The sequence below is a fragment of the Lipotes vexillifer genome, unplaced genomic scaffold, assembly GCF_000442215.2.
Source record: "Lipotes vexillifer unplaced genomic scaffold, Lipotes_vexillifer_v1.1 scaffold964, whole genome shotgun sequence".
Lineage (NCBI taxonomy): Eukaryota > Metazoa > Chordata > Mammalia > Artiodactyla > Lipotidae > Lipotes > Lipotes vexillifer.
The window spans coordinates 441,534-456,734 of record NW_006799423.1 but is presented as its reverse complement, the minus strand read 5'-3'; the positions used below and the strand labels follow the sequence as shown (position 1 = coordinate 456,734).

Here is a 15,201-nt window from a genome sequence, read left to right as displayed (position 1 = left end):
AGAAATGACTTTTCACTATTTTCTTAATTCAATAATATTTTTATTGTATTATCTTAATGGTTTTTACTGTCTTGTAGTATTTTTATTCTGATCTTTATTGAATTTAATATTATTTAAGATGTACTCTGGCATTATTCATTTAATAGATGGTGTCATTTAGATTATAAGCACTTTGAGGGTAAGTCAAGGTTGGTTAATGAATCTATATTTGTATGCTATTCTTGGTATATGGCAGAAACTCAATAATATTCATAGAGTGAATAAAATAGTAAACATTTTTCCATCTTCCACAAGTACTACTGGGCTTATATCATGAGTATTCACAATAATGATTACTTTTTACACGGGACTATCAGGGAGAGTAATAAATCCTCCTTTGTTCAAAAAGTCACAGTTTAAAAGTTAGAAAAAATACAAAACCAAGGAGAAAAACATTCTTGTATGTGTGAACATGTATGTATACTCCCAGATAATATACGCCTGGTACTCAATAGTATGTGATGTTTTTAGTATAAACTATGTTATACTCTTTGAAAAATAAACAATGTAGTCAAGAAACAGACAGGGAAGTGCCCAAGATAAGAGGCCAAGAGGAGTAGAGCATAAAGATAGGTCTGAAAGAGAAGGTCAGTAGTAGGAAAGATGAGATTGGGCACATTCAGAATGAAACAATGCCATTTGCTGCTAGCAACATGGATGGACCTAAAGATTATCATATTAAGTGAAGTAAGCCAGACAAAGACAAATATCATATGATATTGCATATATATGGAATCTGAAAAAAAAAAAGATACAAATGAACTTATTTCCAAAAAGAAATAGACTCACAGACATAGAAAACAAATTTATGGTTACCAAAGGGGAAAGTGGGGGGACGGATAAATTAGGAGGCTGCGATTAATGTTTACATGCTACTATATATAACATAGATAACCAACAGGACCTACTGTATAGCACAGGGAACTATACTCAATATTTTGTAATATCCTATAAGGGAAAAAAATATGAAAAAGAAAATATATATACATACATATATGTTTGTGTGTGTGTATATATATATATATATATATATATATGAATTGCTGTGCTATACACCTGAAACTAACACAGTATTGTAAATCAACTACACTTCAATACAAAAATAAAAAATAAAAAAAAAATAGCAGGAAAGAATGTACATGTAATACAGTTTATCAAGACCCGTTAGCGATTCACACTGAATTAAAGTGTGTTCTAAGTGGCATGTAAAGCTATAGGTGTTAGCAGGAAGAGAACATCTCAGATATGGTAATGCCTTAATAATCAAGGCACCAAGCTAAATTAATTGCCTACACAAATGGGATATAGTATTGCAGATAACATATAAAGGTAAATTATCCCAAAACTATTCATTTTTTTTAATTTAAAATATTTTAAGCATCTAATACTCTATATTAGCCACTCTTTGAACTCATAATATACATAAAATGCATAATATATTATCTAATGTTCTCAGAACTTAGTATATGTTTCTAAATGAAACCATATGTAACCAGCTGTCTCAGAGGAATGAGAGGAATTATCTGGAATCCGCGTCTTCTTTGCTTAACTTTTTGCTGGTACATATATCATGCTGAAAATTGTCAACATCCTCAGAGTATATGAAGGAAAATGGTAGAAGAAGAAGCTAATGTTCACCGAAGATGTACCCTATGTAAAAGGACTGGATTAGATATTATCTCATATTCTTTATCTCATGTTAATCTTCATAATAAACCACTAATATTGGTGTCATTATCATCACTTTATAATGAAGAAACCGAGGCTTGGCCAGGGGATGAAATATGCTTAAAGTCACCCAAATAGTAAGTGGCAGAGCTGGTATTCAATGCCAGAGCCCAAGCCTTTCCTCTCCTCTACACTGGCCTTGCTCATAAATTGGCAACTGGCTGAAAAAGGAAGTCCGATCATTGTTTTACATATATCCTTACAGAGATTTTAGGTAATTTGTTTTTCACTAAATATTTTGGAGGGTTGATGATGGGGACATACAGTTGCCAGATGGAAGTGAAAAGCAAACCTGAACTGAATTGCACTTTAAAAAATTAATTTTCTGCTTTCTCATAGTTTCCTACATTGAGAGATTTTTGTTTTGTTTTGTTTTTGACATCCAAAGCACAGTTTGCACTGTGGCAAGACATATGGGGTTAAAAATTGAATAGGTGGCGACAATACAAAATTGAAAGCAAGTTTTATTGAAATATGTGTGATAACAGGAGTTAGCTTCAGATAGTCTTTAACCTCAAAAGATCTAAAGCATTTATGTGCCAGAAGAGTGCTTGGTATATGGTAGACAATCAATACTTTTTTGAAGAATAAATGGATACCTTATCATATCAACATCAGTGATGGTCGAGGGCAGTTTGGCAAATTTTAAATTCTCTCATTAGAAATATCAAAGTATATCTTGATGAAATATCAAAGTGATGATGTTTTGATTGCTTCATTTTACACTTCTTGCAGATAAACTTAAATTAGTAAAGATAAAATGAATCAAGTGCATTCATATTTATTTTCCAGTGCTCAGCTCCTTGTGGTAAAGGTTTAAAGTACCGTGAGGTGATTTGTGTTGACCAATTCCACGGGAAATTAGAAGAAAAATATTGCAGTCATCTACAGAAACCTCGAACTCATAAAGTTTGTAGATCTGTCAGATGCCCTTCATGGAAAGCCAAAAAATGGAAGGAGGTATGTAAGATGTTTTATGATTATATATGTATTTTTGCATTTACAAAGAAAATCTTAATTCATTCTGTATGCTTTCAATAACCTTGAAAGTTTTACTCTACTGAATGTGTTTTATTCTATTACACAATTTTTTTGCACTATGCTCTGAATTAATATTGTACAGTGTTAACACATTTGCTAAGTTCATAGCTTAATAACAAATTAGTCTTTTAATTTTTTTTTTTTTTGTGGTTGTAAACTTTACAAGAAATTCTGTTACTGAATACTAGGGAGGCTACTGATGATTATAATATTATTCCAGGTGACCTAACAGTAAAATATACATGATGAGGTGTTTAGTAACTGTCTGGCTTCCACACTAAAGTCTTGGATTTGAGCTGAGTTTGCAACTTGGAAAAGGGACTGGTAAGTTCCAGATGGATCATAATTGGAGATGGTTTAAGAGTCAGGGACATGACAGAACTAGGGAGCCCAGCTGGTCTAAGGCCAGAGTGGACACACTTGGAAAGACTCAGCAAAAATGAAGCTGAGGGCTTCCCTGGTGGCGCAGTGCTTGAGAGTCCGCCTGCCGATGCAGGAGACGCGGGTTCGTGCCCCGTTTCGTGAAGATCCCACATGCCGCGGAGCGGCTGGGCCCGTGAGCCATGGCCGCTGAGCCTGCGCGTCCGGAGCCTGTGCTCCGCAAATGGGAGAGGCCACGACAGTGAGAGGCCCGCATAACGCAAGAAAAAAAAAAAAAATGAAGCTGATACGGAGATGAGACCAAGGCTGAAAACTCAGTTTATAAAAGAAGGGTGATGGATACTTGCTCTGGCACACTCAGGGAAGTAACCTCCAGATCTAAACTGGGAAAGCCATATATTTGAATGTGGTTGTCCAGCAAAGACCAGCCTGGGAAATATTAAGGAGGAAAAAGCCATAAATGAAGCCAGAAATGATAACTAGAATAATTTCCTGAGGCCTGATTTCAGTGGGGCTAGGATTTCAGCAAAGCTATCTGGCTTCTCTCAGCAGTATCTCAGGATACTTATCCGTGTCTTAGAGGAGCTAGTCCTACGATGGGAAAAAGAACCTCATCTTCTGCTGATGGAACTTCCTTGTCTCTGTCTGATGTTGGAGCTATGTTAGGAAGATAGGGGCTCAGACAGGAGCTAGAAGTGGGGTTTCCCTGGGCCTCTAAGTTTTCATCCTTCACTCCGTGAGATCAGATCCTTGGTGGCAGAGCACCAGCTTTAAAAGTGACAGTGTCAGCACATCATTATTTTTGAATAGAAAGCTCCCAAATTGAGTGAGCGTCTCAGGTTTCTGGGTAGAAGAGATAGCCTCTGTCAAGTGTTAGGGTGTTGAGAATTGTGGTTCATCTTTGACTGAAAACTAGGGGCAAACATGTCTCTGTTTTTCTTCTCAAAACAAAAAATATATATCTGAGCACTTACTTCTACCCTGAATTTTGGTACAGTAAATAAAATTAAGTTTGTAGTTTGGCAGAGACCATTATTTAAAAGATATCCCATTAACCTGTTTTATTTAGTGAATGCCACTACTACCTACTAAGTCGTTCAAAAAAGAAACACTGGGTCCATCCTGTCTCCCTTGACTCCTCAGTTAGTTATCCCCTAGCTTCTCTCAATGACAGCAGGCAGGAGCCGCTGGTGGATGGGAGTGGAAGCGGGAGAGGCTCTGCTTTTTGGCCACCAGCATCCCTTTTGATCCCCAGGATTCTTTTGCTGCCTTGCAGCTGCTGCAGCTGCTGTGGTTGCTATTCATGAGGGACACTTCCTGACCCTTGACCTCCAGCTCCACAACAGTGAATCAATCATGGGTGCTAACAACTTGTCCTTGGCTTGCCACCAACTCTGAAGTTATATAAGATTCACTAAAGGAATGTATTTCAGGGGTTTCTAAGATACAGATATGAATATGTAAAGACTATAAAAAACACAGATGCTTTTGTACAGAGTCGGCTTTTTTTCTTTGAATTGGTTTTCCTTGTCATAGAAATTAGCTTCATACACCCACACAGTCCCCAAAACTCTGCCAGAAACAAATGACCACTAGTGAAGTCGCTGGCTTTGATTTATTCCATAAAAAGTACCCACATGAAGTTAACAATTGCAGGCTGTGAGCTGCATATAATAATATATTCAACAGAAGTGTAATTTCAGAGGTAGTTACAAGATAATCACTGGTTGCTACTTTGTTCCAACTGCATAAATTGTAAAATTGCTTTACTAGAATCCCTCACTATAATTTCATTTTATTACTATTTTACATTGTACCTCTAATGGAAAGACTTATTTGGCAAACTGTGACCACAGAGGTGCTCAAATGAGTTTTGAAGTTAACACTCTTCATTTGGTATTTGATATCATTTTTTTTAATGAAAGGATTTAGTAATGCATTTTAATGACTGCAGCCAAACAGGAACAAATATTGCTATATAGAGTCCTTTGTCCCTAGGGTCCAGATGTATAGTTTAGAGGCAAAATAAATACTGGAATCATTTAAAAAGAAAAAAGCCTCATCCTCTTATTTCTGGAACCAGGCTTTTTGTTTTTGTTTTCACCTAATTTTACCTATTTGGGAATACCAGCTTCACTTGTAAATTCAAGTTTTTAAGGCTAGCATGGGGTATTAGCATCCTCATTGTCTCATGCTTAGTTCAGTGCCATCCAAACGTAGTTTTTATACTCAGAAAAAAAAAAAAATCATCCAGAATTCTCACCTCCCCTTGATCATGGCAAACCTGCCGGACAGCTTAGAAAGATACTTGAAGAATCTCAGGCAACCCTATTGAATCTAGAGCCTCGTGATAGCAGCCACTTACTTGGTCCCTCTTTTCAGGGACCCATTATTTTCTTTGTAGTATTTTAAGATCAGAGCTGGAACCAAATGTGATATGAGTTCCAAAATCTCACAAGTCTACCGGCTAGTGCCCCTGTTTCCCAAAACACCTAATCTGAAAAAAAATTTTTTTGGAAACTATTTGCTAAATGCTGACATGGTTAAGTGATTTTGTATTTCTGTAATTCCATATTTTCTATATTTCCAAAATACATATATAAATCATATTTGATTTAAATATTTGATTTCAAATATAGTCATATTTGAAAAAATTGTGATGTATACATATATATCTTTTATAATCTAAAAAGATAGTAAATCTTAAGACCCCACAGCCCCTGACCAAGAATGCAGAGTCTCTTCATCTTTACACCCAGGTTAAGTGAGTTTTCTTCCAGGAAGACAGGCTGAGGCCAAGGTCAGAGAGGATGTCTTTTTGTTCTGGGGCTGGGTGAACTATGCTTCTCAATCTTTTCTAGCTAGTGCCAGCAATTCTGCTTTTGAATTTCTGTGCTGCCTGTTAACTCTCTTCCTTTATCATCTTTCTTGATACTTAAGATGGTCCATCTTTGAGTGGGCTGAGACGAGTAATACTCTGGTTTGAGGCATGTGTCGAGAAACTTTTCAAGGCAAAAATATTTGTGTCTCTGTAAGAAGAGTGAAAAAAATGGGAATAGGACGGAAGCAGCAAGGGACAGTCACTTCCTGACACTGCCTAGAGACTTCTGTATTCTTCCCAACTGTAGGTATTCATTATGCAGATGAGGAAACAACAGCTTATAGGGGTTAAGTACTGAATAGCTTGTGCAGGTCACAGGCCAGGAAGTGATGGGGGCAGGGGGTGAGCATTTGAACACTTGTCTGAGTCTTCCCTATTGTAGTTGCTGTCATAATTATTTTATAGTTATCATTTTACATGAGCTCATCTTTATACTTCCTTAGCAATGTCTTTTACTTCCTTAGCAATGTATCTCCCCTCTTACAAGGCACCTGAAGTCAACAACTGCAGAATGTCACTGGATGACACATAACAATGCATTCAACAGAAACGTAGTTTCTATGTTGTGTTGAGTTCATTACAGGCTTATTTATATATAAAAAGTCTGTTGCATAAATTTAAGATATATATGGATTTTACATATCTTAGGAAAATAACTGAGGGTTCAATTGATCATGTATTGAATATGGTGTAGTTGCTTAAATCACTAGCAACATATTAGGCTACATTAATACATGAAGAGTGTTCAAAATTTTGCACTAATAAATTCTGGTCAGATTTTTGGAGCAGTACCTATTCTGAGACCCACACTGTAAGAAAAGTCTTGACAAATTACCAAATCCCCAGAGAGGCACAATCAAATTGTTATAACTATTCTGTATCAGTTCCACTGTGTTCTGTTGCAAGTAGGAAAAGGACTGATTATTAGTGGCTTAAACTCAAAGTCATTTATTCTTTACATAACAAGACCAGAAGGTCACTAGATTTAAGTTTGATTCAGTAGCTCCACAATGACAGGGTGCTGGATGGGCATTTCTGTGATTCTGTTGATCAACCCTAATGGTCATAAAATAGCTGCTCCCTTTCCAGACCTCACACCTTTATACTTTCTCACATGAAAGTAAGTATGAATTTGTTCTATGTTGATAAGGAGGACAGGTTCTAGACAGTGGGTAATGTTTATGGAAGAATATTTCAGCTCAATATAGGAGAGTATTTGCTAAAACTGCAGAGTCATCCAAAAATGAAATGATTGCTTTCAGGATACAGTGAACTTACTCATACTGAGGCTGTGGAAGTATGGGTAGGTTTGATATTCATTCATTCACTACTGCTGTAAAATGGATTTCAGGATGGAAGAGGAATTGGAATTAGATATTCCTAGAGTCTTTTCTAACTCAAAATCCTGTACTACTGCTAATACTACTGTTACAGTATTGATGCATTTGAAATAAACTATAGTTACAAATAACTGACTATAATAAAATCAAAACCTTAATCCATTAACAAGAAATTATAAATAATGCATCAAGAAAGGACTTTACTATTACATTTTAAATAATTGTTTATTAAATAGCAGAGTGCGTTAGCCTTAATGAACCCATTTGGCAATGCATGTTCTAACATTTCTTCACCTCTGCTCTACAGTAGCTAAAACAGATACAGTACCTGTGGATTGGCTAAAACTTACCTTCTCCACTTCCACTGTCAAGTTTTTAAAGCAACAGGCTATGCAGTGTTGTAGTACATGTACGCATGAATAGGAAATTTGGCTGACTTTTCCTCTCTGAGTTAAATTATGCAGTGGCAGTCAGTTAGTGCCTTCCAATCAATTATTTGTGTCATACTCGTAATGATAGACTCGCATTGCCTTCGTATGAGTTACTTGGATTTTTAAAGAAAGATAAAATTTAACATGCTTATAAAAATGTGGTTCAATAAAGCTGTTGAATAAGGGTGACTACTCTAGAGTTACAGCTGTACCTTGGGAGGTCATTCTAATAAGTCGCTGGACGTAAGAAAGAGTTATCATATCTTCACAGCATCCACAGCCTGTAAGAGGAGCTGATGGCCAAAGGCGATAAGTTAGACTTTGGAAATGTTGGATGCCTTTGACATATCTACATATCTATGTAGAAAATACATGAAAATTCTTGTCAATACATGAAAAATTCTTTGTAAATACATGAAAATATAAATGGAGAGCTCAAAATTATGATCAAGGCTGGAGAGAACAGATTTAGGAATTATTGGGACATAGAAGAAATTGCTCAGAAAGCGCTCAGAGGGTATAAAGAGAAGCAAGTTATAAAGAGAACCCTGGGAGACGCTAACATTTAAAGGCTAAACAGAGAAAATAGAGTCAGTTAAGGACCTCAAGAGGAGAGTACCTGGAACCAGAGGGGATTTCAATCACAGAGGCCAGAAAGGCTCAACAGAATGTGATCACTGGTGCTGAAGGTGTCAGTGAGATTAACTAAGAAAAGACTTGAAAAGTGTCTCTTGGACTTGGCAGTTAGGGTTATCGATGACATGAGGCTAAGAAATACTTCATTTAAGCAAAGAATTCTCTCCTCTGTTCAAATTTGAAATCACATCAGTTTAGTCTTTTGTACTCTTATCTCTAAAATATGCTGAAAAACAAAAGTTACTTGTGTTCTTCCAAGCAGTAGTCCAGTTTTTTTTTTTTTTTTCATTTGAGGGTGAGGTCCATTATAGTAGCCCCCTATGGTGTCAGTGGACTCTTCTAAATTCATGCTGTGGTCAAAGAATCAGTCAGCCACTGTGGATTATTGAACTGTAGAAAACGCTATTTATCTGAAAGAATTTCTTGCTAAATTGTGTTTTGTGAAATTTGTTTTCAGGAATTTTTTTTCAGGTTTAGAAGTAGGAAGTTTTCTAAATATGGTTTATATTTGTGAAATTATTACTGGAAAATGTTTTCAGGAGGCTTATTTTATAGACTAAACATTTCACCAGAGGTTCAGATAAGTTAAACTACAACCTGACATCTTAGTCTGCTTAATATTGTGCCCTGCACAAAATACACATTAAGTTATTATTATCTCCATACAAAGGAGCCATGTCTTTTTTGTGAAAACATTCAATGAGTTGTCAAAATTCAACTGCTAAAGCATAAAATGAGGGTCAATATAAGTAAGTGATGTAGATATGCATAATATTCTTTGTAAGTTAAAAAAATATAGGGCTTCCCTGGTGGTGCAGTGGTTGAGAGTCCGCCTGTCGATGCAGGGAACACGGGTTCCTGCCCCGGTCCAGGAAGATCCCACATGCCGCGGAGTGGCTGGGCCCGTGAGCCATGGCCGCTGAGCCTGCGCGTCCGGAGCCTGTGCTCCGCAACGGGAGAGGCCACAACAGTGAGAGGCCCGCGTACCGCAAAAGAAAAGAAAAAAAAAAAAGTAAAAAATAAAAAAATCCTCTTTTAAGTCAGTGGTTGCCGCTGATACACACAAGACAGAAAACTAAATTTAAAGGTGCCGCTAGAGTAAAATTGTTGCAAAAGTTTATAAGAGGAACTTGAGTCTAACAGGTGAACTAAGTTCTTCGCTTTTGTGGGCTTTAAGTGTTTTAAAATTCATGGTGAAACCATATTCTGCAGAGACATATTTACTGTTAGAGAAAAAAGCAACCACTGACTCTGTGGATCCTGCAGAAATAGAGACCTTAATGAAAAACCTGAAGTTTTACCCTTAGACTGTCACAGTTGCGAACAGCCATGAGGCCCCATGTAACACTCAGTATGACCTCCAATCCCTTCTGGAATAACAAAGAGTATAAAAACCAAGCCCAAAAATTAAATAAATACCCTTAGACATTCTCCCCACTTTATTAATGTTGGCATCACAGCTCTTGGTTGTGGTCAGGCTCTGCTGTTTTATGGCTTGGCCTTGTGGAGTTGAGAAAGCCCTGAGAAGTTGCCAAGTCCTTCTCAATCCCGTGGAGGCAGCATGGGGAGACCTCAAAGGCTGCAGTCAGAAAGAAGTGGGCTTAAACCTGCTTCGCCACTGACTTCAAGTAGCAGCTCAGGCAAATGACCTAACATCTCTTAGCTAAGTCCCAGGCCCTCAGCCCTGGTGCCTCCTTTGTAGAGCTGTTGTGAGGAATAAATGTGTGGGACATGTTCTGTGAAATTTTACAAATAACACAAAACCTTCTTTGTACAGATAAGACAAGTGAGAGGAGAGGCTAAGACAAGGTTGTCTAAGTAAACTGTAAGCTTACAGGATCAGTTTCCCAAAACACCTCTCCACTAAATACAATCACGAGTCAACAAATCAGAAAATGTTTGGATCCCCAAGCTGTAATAGGGATGGCAGGTATAAAGATGGATAGAACCCAAACTTGGAAATTATTGTTGCTTTGAGGGAGATTATGAATACAGTGTAATTTCAATATTTAAATAATGTTCAAAAGCAATGTAGTAGTAGAATAGTTTGTGTGGTAAATTTTATAGATATTAAGTATGTTTAAGTCAGAAGAGAGAGCTATCAATTCGGATAGAGTATCTGGTCATAGTTTCTACAAGACTTGAATAGGTATTGCACAATAGAGAACATCTATTTGTATGCTTGTATAGGTGCTCCAGACCAGGCAATGTTAAAAATACTTCTTGCATGTATTTTCTATCTAATGCATGGTATAATTTTGCTCTACTTTGCGATTTTTACATAATTTGATATTTGTTAGTTAATTATTCCAATCGTTTGGGCTTCTTCGTAGTGCTCTGTGACCTGTGGCTCTGGAGTTCAGCAAAGGGATGTGTACTGCAGACTGCGAGGCGTTGGTCGGGTGGCGGAAGAAAAGTGTGATCAGTCCACGCGGCCTTATTTTCAGAGACAATGTTGGCGTCAGGACTGCATACAGTACCATTGGGTGGCGGGAGAGTGGCTGGATGTGAGTATTGTCAAGTACACTTTCAGACAAACTTTCAGTGAAAGAATGTGTTCTCATTTCGTCATTGTGTTTCTAGTGTTCAACGTCATGTAAGAAAAGAGAGACACATCGGCAAGTGAAGTGCGTGGGTGCACAAAACACACAAGTGAATGAAAGTTTCTGCGATCCTTCAACCAGACCTCTTGCAATCAGAAAGTGCAGAAACCCTCCCTGCAAGTATATTGTGGTAACGGGAGACTCATCACAGGTAAGGCAAAGAAAGGAAGTTGAGAATTTTCGCTCCTGGAAAACACAGCTGAGTTTCAAATTTGACCCAGTTGAAACTGGGTCTAAATTTGAACATGGGAGCAGATGATGGTGTGCATATCAATCTAAGGGATAAAATCGCTGGCAGTTGGATGGTGCAAATAGAGTAATAGCGACATGTATGTTAAACTCTGGTGCAGTTCTGAAGCTGTGACAACTTTGAAACCGACTACCAGGGACGGTTTGGCACCTTTCCCTGCATAGTTGGCTGCTTTAAAAAATTTTTCTCTTCCGGTTTTATTGAGATATAATTGGCGCACAGCCCTGTATAAGTGTAAGGGGTACAGCATATATCTATCTCTGTCTATCATCCATATATCTATCTATCTACCTATATCTATCATCTATCTATCTATCTATCTATCTATCTATCAATCATCTATCTATTGCTTCTTTATTCATGTATTTATGGAAGCTTAGGTTGCTTCCATATTGAATGTTGTAATCAATGCTGCAATAAATATTGGGGTGTATATATCTTTTTGAGTTAGTGTTTTTGTTTTCTTCAGGAAAATATCCAGAAGTGGAATTTTGCTGGATCATATGGTAATTCCCATTCACAGTTTTTTGAGGAAACATCATAATATTTTCCATAGTGGCTGTACCAATTTATATGCCCACCAGCAGTGCAGGGGGGCTCCCTTTTCTCCATATCCTTGCCAGCACTTGTTTGTTTGTTGTCTTTTTGATTATAGCCATTCTGACAGGTATGAGGTGATATCACAGTTTTTATTTGAAATTCCTTGATGATTAGTAATGTTGAGTATTTTTACATGTGTCTATTGGCCATCTGTATGTCTTCCTTGGAAAAATATCTATTCAGATCCTCTGCCCATTTTTAAACTGAATTGTTTGCTTTTTTTTGATATTCAGTTGTGAGTTCTTTATATATTTTGGATGTTAACCCCTTATCCGATATATCATTGCAAATATATTGTCCCATTTAGTAGGCTGTCTTTTCACTTTTTTGATAGTTTCCTTTGCTGTGCCAAAGGTTTTTATTGTGATGTGGTCCCATTTGTTTGTTTTCGCTTTTGTTGCCCTTGGCTGAGGAGATGTATACAAGAAAATACTGCTAAGATTGGTGTGAAAGAGCTTATTACCTGTTTTCTTCCAGGAGTTTTAGGGTTTCAGATCTTACATTTAAATCTTTAGTCATTTTGAGTTTATTTTTGTATATGGTGTAAGGAAAGCATCTAGTTTTATTCTTTAGCACGTAGCTGTCGAGTTTTCCGAATGCCATTTATCAATGAGACTGTCTTTTCCCCATTGTATATTCCTAGCTTTGTGTTGTAGATTAATTGACCATATAAGCATGGGTTTATTTCTGGGATCTCTGTTCTGTACCATTCAGCTATGTGTCTGTTTTTGTGCCAGTATCATACAGTTTTGTTTACTATAGATTTATAATACAGTTTGAAATCCAAGAGCATGGTAACTCCAGCTTTGGGTTTTTTGGGGTTTTTTTCTGTTTGTTTTTTTTCTTAAGATTGCTTTGGCTATTCCAGGCCTTTTGTGGTTCCATTCAAATTTTTGGATTCTTTGTTCTAGTTCTGTGAAAAATGCCACTGGTATTTTGATAGGAATTGGATTAAATCTATAGATTGCTTTGGGTAGTGTGGACATTTTAACAATATTAATTCTTCCAATCCATGAGCATGGTGTATCTTTCCATTTACTTATGTCATCTTCAATTCTTTCATCAATGTCTTATAGTTTGCAGAGTATAGCTCTTTCACCTCCTTGGTTAAATTTATTCCTAGGTATTTTATTCCTTTTGATGCAATTGTAAATGGAATGGTTTTTTAACTTTTTCTTTCTGATAGTTTGTTGTTAGTGTATAGAAATGCAACAGATTTCTGTGTATTGATTTTGTATACTACAACTTTAGTGAATTCATTTGTTAGTTCCAATAGTTCTTTAGTGGAGTCTTTAGGGTTTTCTATATATAATATCATGTAATCTGCAAATGGTTACAGTTCTTTTCCAATTTGAATGTCTTTTATCTCTTTTTCTTGTCTGACTGCTGTAGCTAGAACTTCCAAAACTATGTTGAATAAAAGTGGTGGGATCTTTGACTTGTTCTTGATCTTAGAGGAAGGCTTAGAGGAAAAGCTTTCAACTTGTCATCACTGAGTGTGATGTTAGCTGTGGGTTTGTCATATATAACCTTTATTATATTGAGGTATGTTCCCTGTACTATTGAAATAATCATATGATTTTTATCCTTCATTTTCTTAATGTGGTATATCATGTTGATTGATTTGTGGATATTGAACCATCCTTGCATCCCTGGACTAAATCCCGCTTGAATTTGGTTTGCTAATATTTTGTTGAGGATTTTTGCATCTATGTTCATCAGTGATATTGACCTGTATTTGTGTGTGTGTGCGTGTGTGTGTGTGTGTGTGTGTGAGAGAGAGAGAGAGACAGACAGAGAGACAGAGAGAGAGAGAGAGAGACAGAGAGAGAGAGAGAGAGGGAGAGAGAGATATCTTTGTCTAGTTTTGGTATCAGGGTAATGCTGACCTTGTAGAATGAATTTGGAAGTATTCCTTCATTGGCAATTTTTTGGAATATTTTGAGAAGGATAGGTGTTGACTTTTCTCTAAATTTTTGATAGAACTCGCCTGTGAAGCCATCAGGTCCTGGACTTCCGTTTGCTGGGAGTTTATAAATCACAGTTTCAATTTCAGTGCATGTGATTGGTCTGTTCACATTTTCTATTTCTTCCTGGTTCAGTCTTGGGAGATTGAACATTTCTAGAAATTTATCCATGTCTTCTAGGTTATCTAATTAGTTGGCATATAATTGTTAGCAGTAATCTTTTATGATCCTTGTATTTCTATGGTGTCAGTTGTAACTTTTTCTCTTGCATTTTCACTTTCTTGATAGTGTCTTTTGTGCACCAATGTATTTAATTTTGATGAGGTCAAATTTATTTTTTCTGTTCACTTGTACTTTAGGTATCATTTCTAAGAAACTATTGCCCATCCAAGGTTACAAAGATTCACACTTCTATTTTGTTCTAAGAATTTTATAATTTTAGCTTATACGTTTAGGTCTGTAATCCACTTTGTATTAATTTTTGGATATGATGTGAAATGGGGTCCAACTTTATCCTTTTGCATGTGGCTATCCAGATGTTCCAACACAATTTTTGGAAGAAAACTGTTCTTTCCTCATTGAATTATCTATTACTGAAGAGTTATTTTTGAACTCTGAATTCATGATCCCTGATCTATGTGCCTATCCTTATATTGTTACCACATAGTCTTGGTCTTATAGTAAATGTTGAAATCAGGAAGTGTGAGAGAACCAATTTTGCTTTTCCTTTTCAAGATTATTTGCTTATGCTGTGTCCCTTACATTCCTATATAAATTTTAGGATCAACTTGTCATATTCTGTGTAAACTCCAGCTAGGATTTTGTTAGAGATTACATTGAATCTTGATCAGCTTGGGGAATGTTGCCATCTTAATAGTGTCTTCCAATCTGTGAATTGACATGTCTTTCCATTTATTTAGGTCTTATTAATTTCTTTCAGGATGCTTTATAGTTTATAGTTTTCATTGTACAAATCTTACACATTTTTGGTTAGTTTTGTTCCTAAAAGTTTTATTAATATTTTATGCTCCTGAAAATGAAATTATACTCTTAATTTCATTTTCTGCTTGTCCGTTCATAATGTGTACAGATAGAATTGATTTTTGTATGTTAAACACATTTATTGAGCACAGTTCATTTTTTGTGTGGGTTACTTAGCATTTTCTATATACAGAAGTATATCATTTGCAAATCCAGGTAGTTTTATTTCTTCCTTTAAATCTGGGTCCCTTTTACTTCATTTTCTTGCCTAGTTTCCCTGGCTAGAAACTCCAAAACAATGTTGAGTAGAAGTGGTAAAAACA

The 15,201-nt window shown here is 36.4% G+C and overlaps 1 protein-coding gene across 1 annotated transcript in view; it reads left to right on the top strand.

The window, feature by feature from the left end:
• ADAMTS20 (ADAM metallopeptidase with thrombospondin type 1 motif 20) overlaps window positions 1-15,201 on the top strand; it is a 144,190-nt gene that overhangs the window by 93,213 nt on the left and 35,776 nt on the right. The window contains exons 26-28 of the mRNA XM_007471614.1: window positions 2,560-2,727; window positions 10,811-10,984; window positions 11,061-11,231. Coding sequence (XP_007471676.1) covers window positions 2,560-2,727; window positions 10,811-10,984; window positions 11,061-11,231 — 513 coding nt within the window. The remainder of the gene's footprint in view (window positions 1-2,559; window positions 2,728-10,810; window positions 10,985-11,060; window positions 11,232-15,201) is intronic.